Source organism: Heloderma suspectum, chromosome 11, assembly GCF_057233095.1.
Source record: "Heloderma suspectum isolate Gila_16-S chromosome 11, 16-S_ref, whole genome shotgun sequence".
Lineage (NCBI taxonomy): Eukaryota > Metazoa > Chordata > Lepidosauria > Squamata > Helodermatidae > Heloderma > Heloderma suspectum.
This window is the reverse complement of record NC_139468.1, coordinates 2,720,246-2,728,744: the sequence shown is the minus strand read 5'-3', so window position 1 is coordinate 2,728,744 and position 8,499 is coordinate 2,720,246. Positions and strand designations below refer to the sequence as shown.

Here is an 8,499-nt window from a genome sequence, read left to right as displayed (position 1 = left end):
CTGTTTATGGTGCGCATGTTTTTAGCACTTTTAATGTTTTCACTGTTTTTATATATTTTATTATGTAAGCTGCTTTGGGAGAGCTTCTGGCTTGAAAGGCAGCCAAGAAATATTTTAAATTAATTAATTAAAAACTTGGGCATGCATCAGATCTGGCTGCAATCGTGTGCATGTCAGGAGGAAGTGTGCATATAGCACCGGGCTGCAATTCATATTGAGCTCAGTAGGGCTGGGACTTGCTTTTCAGTAAAAATGCATGAAATGGGCTGTAAGGGTACTTCGCCTGCATCCTTACCTGGAAGCAGAGCTGCAGTTCTCCTATTGAACAAATTGGGACTTAATTCTGAGGAAGCATGCATAAGGTTGGACTGCGCATCCCACTGAAACCAAGGGCTCCCAGTAAAAAAGTGTGACCTAATAAAACCATTCTGAGTTTGAGCAGTTGGAGACAGGGAGAAGGGAGGGACCAAGAAGAGGACAGCAGGATTTTGACCCAGCTTACTTAGAATAGGCCCCATTGTTTTCAGTAGGACTTCCAAGCTGGCATGTTTAGGGTCAGAAATATAGGTACTTCCCTCTGTTCAGACAGGAACGAAACGTTTCCACAGATGCAGATGGTGCCTTTAAAGACCAATGTTAAGTATGTTTACTCAGAACTAAGTTAAAAGGGACTTGCTTCCTTTGTTGTCCCAGCAAGACATGCACCCACATAAATAAATAAATAAAATTGATTTCTATTTAATATTTATACACCACTCTTCCAGGGAATTCTGCTTGCATTGCTCTGCAATATGGCACTAAAGGAATAATAGTAAGGAATAACAATACATGGAGAAAGGATATCCACTAAAGATGGGATAAGCTGCACCCGCTTGTTGCGATGGGGCAGCAAAACCAGAAACCTTTTGTTTTCAACTTCATCTGTGTTCTCTGGAAACAGCTGCTTCCTGTGTGCAGCCATAAAGGCTGCTCTTGTGGAGAGGCTGTTCTCTGTCAACAACACAATGCTTTGCTCTGTTCAAAAGGAAGGCTTTGAAATTGCGTAACTTGCTTTCAAGAACACCTTTTTATTGTTTCCCCTCAAAATGCCAACTGTGTGTGTGTGTGTGCGCGCGCAAGAGAGAGAGCAGGCACACACAGAGATCCAGTGTAACCCAACAACAGGCCTTGGGTTAAAACTCTGGGTTTTCTCCCTCTACTACCCAGAGTGCCTAGTTCAGACATCAGTGAACAACCCTGGGTTGTTTTGCAAATGAGCAAGCAGTCAGGGGGCAGGACGCTCACTCGCTTCTGTGCAGTCACATCTAGCTATGGTTTAAACAATCCATGGGTAATTGTGATGGGGGAACCAGGCCCTAGACACACACACTGCCAAATTATGTCAAACATTTCAATAATCACAGCCATTGAGTGAATTCCAGAGTCATGTACAGCAGCTTGACCATTGCTCCAGTCCATTGTCCGTCCTGAGCTGATGACGCCTGCAGCTCTGCCACGCACAGCATCTACTCTGAACTGAAGACATCTGGGAGACCTTGCACATGCCACAGGCACCTTTGACACCATAGCTCCAGCTACACCTCTCCAAAGAGAACTCATTTCCACAGCACAGTGTTCAATGATGCACATGCATGCATTGCTGGAACAATTCTATTTTATGCCCAGGACAGCTAACAATTCTCATCCCAAAAGAACCAGCAGTGGAATGAGTTGAGAATGGCTGCGGACCTTTCAGAGTATTGATACTGAAATGCCAAGTTCTCACGGTCCAGATAGACTTCAACATACGAGGTGTACAAGTTTTAAAATGCCCAGCTGATTGCTGCTGTCCAGTGTCCCACGTCTCTAATTCTCCCCTCCTCACCAGCAGTGTTACGTGGCTGAATGTGTTTTATTGCAGCCTTCCCCAAGCTTGGCTGGCTCGGGCATGCTGGGAGTTGTAGTCCAATACATCTCAAGGGCAGGTTGAGGAAGGGTACTTCATTGTGTTGGACTGCAAGCGCAGGGCCAATGAGAACTGCTAGCAGTGCCACTCAGCCTTCCAGGCTGCCCTCCCTATGTCTCTGGCTGCGCAAGCTGATCTCCTGGTTTTTCTGGCATCTTCCCTGAATTGTTCACTACTGAAAAGAAACAATATTTTCAGGACTGTCTATGTGTTTTTGTTGTTGTTCAGTCGTGTCCGACTCCTCGTGACCCCATGGACAGTAGCACGCCAGGCCTTCCCGTCCTGCGCTCTCTCCCGGAGCATGCTCAAGTTCATATTCATTGCATCAGTGATGCTATCTAGCCATCTCATCCTCTGCCGTCCCCTTCTCCTTTTGCCTTCAGTCTTTCCCAGCATCAGGGTCTTTTCCAGAGAGTTTTCTCTTTGCATTAGGCTAAACATTAGAAGTGGCCACAGTGGCCACAAGACTGGAAAAGGTCAGTTTACATTCCAATTCCAAAGAAGGGCAACGCCAAAGAGTGTTCAAACTACCGCACAATTGCGCTCATTTCACATGCCAGCAAGGTGATGCTCAAAATCCTACAAGCTAGGCTTCAGCAGTATGCGAACCGAGAACTACCGGAAGTACAAGCTGGGTTTCGAAGAGGCAGAGGAACTAGAGATCAAATCGCCAACATTCGCTGCATCATGGAGAAAGCAAGAGAATTCCAGAAAAACGTCTATTTCTGCTTCATTGACTACGCTAAAGCCTTTGATTGTGTGGATCACAACAAACTGTGGCAAATTCTTAAAAGTGATGGGAGTACCAGACCACCTTACCTGTCTCCTGAGAAACCTGTACGAGGGTCAAGAAGCAAAAGTAAGAACCAGACATGGAACAACCGATTGGTTCAAAATTGGGAAAGGAGTACGACAAGGCTGCATATTGTCACCCTGCTTATTTAACTTATATGCAGAGTACATCATGAGAAATGCCGGGTTGGATGAATCAGAGGTCGGAATTAAGATTGCTGGGAGAATTATCAACAACCTCTGATATGCAGACGATACCACCCTAATGGCAGAAAGCGAAGAGGATCTCAAGAGCCTCTTGTTGAGGGTGAAAGAGGAGAGTGCAAAAGCTGGTTTGAAACTCAACATTAAAAAAACTAAGATCATGGCATCTGGCCCTATCACTTCCTGGCATATAGAAGGGGAAGAAATGGAAGCAGTGACAGATTTTACTTTCTTGGGCTCCAAGATTGTGGTTGTATTGTTATATTGTGGTTTTAATGTTCTATATATTTTAAATTGTTTTATTGTGTGTTGTTTGGTTTTAATTTTTGTGAACCGCCCAGAGAGCTTCGGCTATTGGGCGGTAGAGAAATGAAATAAATAAATAAACAAGATCACCGCAGACAGTGACTGTAGCCATGAAATTAAAAGACGCTTGCTCCTTGAGAGGAAAGCTATGGCAAACCTAGACAGCATAGTAAGAAGCAGAGACATCACCTTGCCGACAAAGGTCCGTCTAATCAAAGCTATGGTTTTCCCAGTAGTAATGTATGGCTGTGAGAGCTGGACTATAAGGAAGGCTGAGAGCCGAAGAATTGATGCTTTCGAACTGTGGTGCTGGAGAAGACTCTTACGAGTCCCCTGGACTGCAAGGAGGTCAAATCAGTCCATCCTAAAGGAAATCAACCCTGACTGCTCATTGGAAGGACAGATACTGAAGCTCCAATATTTTGGCCACCTAATGCGAAGAGAAAACTCTCTGGAAAAGACCCTGATGCTGGGAAAGACTGAAGGCAAAAGGAGAAGGGGACGGCAGAGGATGAGATGGCTAGATAGCATCACTGATGCAATGAATATGAACTTGAGCACGCTCCGGGAGAGAGCGCAGGACAGGAAGGCCTGGCGTGCTATGGTCATGGGGTCACGAAGAGTCGGACACGACTGAACGACTGAACAACAACAAACATTAAAAGAAACCTCCCCAGGGTAAGAGCTGTTCTGCAGTGGGCCAGGCTGCCTCCGGAAGTGGTGGGCTCTCCTTTGCCAGAGGCATTCAAGCAGAGGCTCGATGGCCACCAGTCACCCTAGCCAGAGACAAGTGGAAACACGAGGGAAAGAAAATGGGCGTGAGGGAATGTGCTGGCAACTAAAGGCAAAGGCTCAAAAGTCCCCTAAGGAATGGGGACTCACACCAGAAGCAACAGTTTATTTAGATTTTAATTGTAAGCTATTTTGGGAGCGAATCTAGGTTGAAAGGGGGATATAAACAAAGGAACAAAAAATAAGCACAGGACCAGCATAAAGTGCAGTCACTTGCAATGCAGACTTGTCCACAGAGTTCCTTTAGCCAAATGCTATTTCAGTCATGTTACATGAAGCAAGCAGGTGCCATCTAGTTGTACTAAAGCCTATCAAATGTACCCCAACTCACCAGCACTGCAGTCCTAAACTCAACCCTCCAAGCAAGTAAATCCCCTTGCATCAAAATACTTCCAGGCAAGGCTACAATCCTTTGCATACTTATACTTCAGTGTATGTCCCAGCAAAAGCAGTAAGACTTACCCAGTAAACATGGATAAGCTCAGGCGACACATGCGGACACACCACCACAGCCTCAAGCAACCAAGCTCCTACAAGCAAAGGCAGCAGGCATACACCACGCCAATGTTTAAAAAGGCACAGTGAAAAGTAGAAAATGTACTGCTTTGATGAAGGGTCTCATAAAGAGATCCGTTTGTATTTTGCACTCCTCACTAAATCCAAACCTTGCACTCTGAACTCAGTTATTCAAAGCAAGACAAACTTAAAATACAATGATCTGGCATAAACACATTCATTCTACTTGCTTTATTCCAAAGCAGATGTTTTGTTTTCTGCGGAATTCACATTATTTTGGTAAGAACTTCACTATACAGCAGCACAGAAACTTAATAAATAACCAAGGGCACAATCCTACACGTATTTAGATAGAAAAAATCCTACAACTCCCAGCATTCCCCAGCCAGCCATGTTGGCTGGGACATGCTGGGAGTTATAAGATTTTTTTCTGTCTAAACATGCATAGGATCAGTGATCCTTGCAGTGGCAGGAGAGGAGGTGTGGGAGATTGAGGGGGCAGTAAGGGTATACGGGAAAGGGAACATGGTTAGAGGTCACAAGCAAAGGAGCTTCCATAGGAGGGCGGAAGAACTGTGTGTCACATCCTCTCCACCTTGTATGCTGCATCTCCTAGGCAAATATTGTCATACAAAAGTGCCCGTAAATATGGGGCTCGATAACATTCACCCAAAGATCACAATTCAGGCTACAGGAACATGCTTTATTCAGAGGCCAAACAGAATTGCCGCCTTTGTCATGGACAGGAGTACACAGTGGCACCATTAGGACTGCCCTGCAGGGTACAAGTCTCCCCCGCACCACCATCTAAATGACAGCACAGCAGCGGGATGACACTTAAATAACACTAGAAGGCTGTTGCCCAGAGGCACTCTGGGGAAACGGAGATGGTGGGCATGACTGGAGCTTCACTCTGCAATGCTGCTGACCTTTTGTACAAGAAGTTAGAAAAAGTACCACTGGTGCCACCACCTGGCATGAGGGGAAAGTGAGCAGGGAGGGGTTATGACAAGGTGGCCCTAAAGGAACAGGTCATCCCCTTTTCTTTTAAAAATGATTTACAGAGGTTACTGGGCTGCCAGCGTTCGGGGTGGTCTCTGTAAAATGTCAATCACAGAGAAAAAGAGAACCACCAGTTTATTCCAGGCCTGCCACTTACCACCTAGTAAGTGGGGAGGGGAGAGCAAGTGACCATGGCAGCTGTGGGAGAAAGCCAGGAAAGTGGGAGGATGTGGGGTGGTGGAACACCCAGGGTGGGGCAAGGGGACCCCAGAGTACATCTTTCCCAGCGGCCCCTCAACCCTGACAACACCACTGCCTGCACAACAGGCAGAAAACAAGAGGTGGAGTATTCCTATCAGTGCATCTCCACAACGCAAAGAGCTTCCCCACTTGGTTTCTGTCTGTCCTGCTGCAGCCCCTAACGTCGTGTCCTTGTCTATAAGAAAGGGGGCAACAGGAATGGGAAATGGCAGACCTCTGGGGGATACAATATTGATCTGTTGTGGGAAAAAATACCTGTGAAAGGATAAAGAAGGACATTCTGGAAAATCTACATGGATTTCTTAGGAAGGATCCAAGCAGAATGCCCCTGCATGTGGATTTTCATTCCTCTCGTCGGGGAAATACTCAATTATTGTATACAGGTTTTGTGAACTAGAGTCCACTTCATCAGATGCATGAAGTGTTATCCTCAGCAGTCAGGTATATTATATATAAAACAGACTCATGGCTGTAGTGAGGTCAGAGGGAAATGAAATGCAAGAGTAGAGATAATGACCATTACATTCATGCTTCAGTGTATGCAACCCATTAAGCAAGGTGACCTTTCACCACTGCAGTAACTGATAGAAGGCTACAAAATCATGCATGGTGTGGAGAAAGTGGACAGGGAAACGTTTTTCTCCCTTTCATAAGACTAGAACCCTGTGAGATCCTCCCATGAAGCTGATTGGTGGGAGATTCAGGACAGATCAAAGGAAGAACTTCTTCACACAATGCATAGTTGAACTATGGAATTGGCTACCACAGGATGTAGTGATGGCCACCAAGTTGGATAGCTTTAAAAGGGGGTTAGACAAATTCCTGGAGAAGGCTATCCATGGCTACTGGTCCTGATGGTGCTGTGCTACCTCCAGTACCAGAGGCAGCAAGCCTACGCACACCGGTTGCTGGGGAACATGGGCAGGAAGGTGCCATTGTGCTCACGCCCTGCTTGTGGGTTCCCGCTTGACAGCTGGTTGGCCACTGTGTGAACAGAATGCGGGACCAGATGGACCCTTGGTCTGATCCAGCAAGGCTCTTCTTATGCTCTTATAGTAAGGAAGGAGATAACAGCCTTAGGCACATCGACTTGGAAGCAAGTCCCAGCGCCCACAGGGGTGTAGCAAAGCCGGGAGGAAGCAAGGGTGCGCTTTTATTAGCAAGGACGCCGACGTCACCTGCCTCCCCCACCTCAGCATTCCGCGTTCCCTCCGAGCCTAGCCGCAAAGCTCGCAGCGGGGGGGGGGGGGGTTGGGGGTCGTTTTTCCCACCAACAATATATTGTTCCCGGTTGTAAAGCAAAGCACTCTGCGGGGTCTTGGCCTTGATGGGGCGGTGGAGGCCCATTAGCTCCACCAAAGACCTGCTTCTGCTGCAGATGAAGACGGCCAGAACTGGCTTGTCGCTATGGATCCACACTGCTGCCGGCAGTTTGGGCCTCCCCTGGGGCGGGGGCGTCATGATGCGCGTCTGCACCCCTGCCGCCAGCGTCTGGTTGCGCTGACTCCCCGGTAAGCGCGCCGGCTGGGAGGGAGGGGGCGCCAGGCACGTCTCCTCAGAAGCGCCCGCGGAATGCGGCGGGAACGGCGCCGGCGCTCCCCTCGCCCTCCGACGTGCCGCCTCGCGGCGGCCCCGCCGCGCCCCGGCCGCCGCCTTTCCCGGAGAGGGAGGAGCCCCGCCCCTCTCCCTGGGGTGCGGGGAGGAGGCGAGGACGGCGCTGCGCACGCGCGGGCCGGCTTAACGACAGCGCTTCCCTCAGCTGGCACGTGACGACAAGAGGGCGGGGCTCCCCTGGTGCTGGGCAGGCCGAGAGGGAGGCGGGGGCAGCGAGCACGAGTTCGGGAGAGCAGAAGGGGCGTGGCCTACAAAACCGGAGGGCCGCCCCGGCGTGGCCGCGCCTCCCTAGTCCGCCGCCGTCCTCTGTGAGTGGCTGGGGCGGCGGCGGGCGCGCGCCGCGCGGGGGAAGCGGGGGGGGCGGCCGGACTGGCTGGCGGCGCGCGCGCCGGCGCTTTCTGGGCTCGACTCCGAGGCGGGCGGGCGGGCTTCTTCTGAGGGACTTTCGGTGGGGCCGCCGCCGCCGCCGCCGGAGACGAGGCCGCCGGGCGAGGAGGAAGGCAGGCGGAGAGAGCGGCCCCTCCTCCGCTCCCGCGCTCGCTCCCCGGACCGGGCGGATGCTTCGCGGGTAGGAGGAGAGGCGAGGAGGAGGAGAGGCGGCCGCCTGGCTGGCGGGCGGCGGGCTGGTGGCGACGGCGGGGCCTGGGCCGGGCCGGGCGAAGATGGTGCCGCTGAGGGTCCTCGTCCTGCTCTGCTCCTGGGCGGCCGGAGCCGGAGGTAAGGCGGGGCCGCGCCGCGCCGCGGGAGGGCGGAAGCCTCCCGTCCCACTCGCGCTCGCTCCGTCCTTCCTTCCGCCGGCTTCGGAGGCAGCCGCGGCCCCTTCCGCCCGGCCTGGGAGCGCCCCGCGGCGTCCTCGGGCCCGCGGAAGGCGCCTCGCCGCCAGCCCCCGTCGCCCGCATGGCGGCTTCGTTTGTCTCGTTCCCCGTGGCTGTTGGCGGGCGTTTGTTCCTGGGCTGGCCTCGTGGGGGGAGGGTTGAAGGGGGCCGACTCGAAGTTCTTTTCATCCCACTCTCCTTCTCGTCTTGTAATTATTTACTAAGAACGCTCGTTATATATTTATATAAGTG

General features: G+C 50.8%; 1 protein-coding gene across 2 annotated transcripts in view; it reads left to right on the top strand.

Moving 5' to 3' along the window:
• The first annotated feature begins 7,798 nt into the window (after positions 1-7,798).
• The window catches only part of ADAM10 (ADAM metallopeptidase domain 10), a 72,145-nt gene continuing 71,444 nt past the window's right edge, over positions 7,799-8,499 (top strand). The window contains exon 1 of one of the 2 annotated variants that reach the window (XM_084816592.1): positions 7,799-8,000. Coding sequence is in view for 1 of the 2 variants with exons in the window: in XM_084816591.1 (XP_084672717.1) it covers positions 8,095-8,149 (55 nt within the window). In the remaining variant the exon portion in view is untranslated. Of the gene's footprint in view, positions 8,150-8,499 lie in introns of both variants that reach the window. The other variant, XM_084816591.1, reaches the window with a different exon arrangement.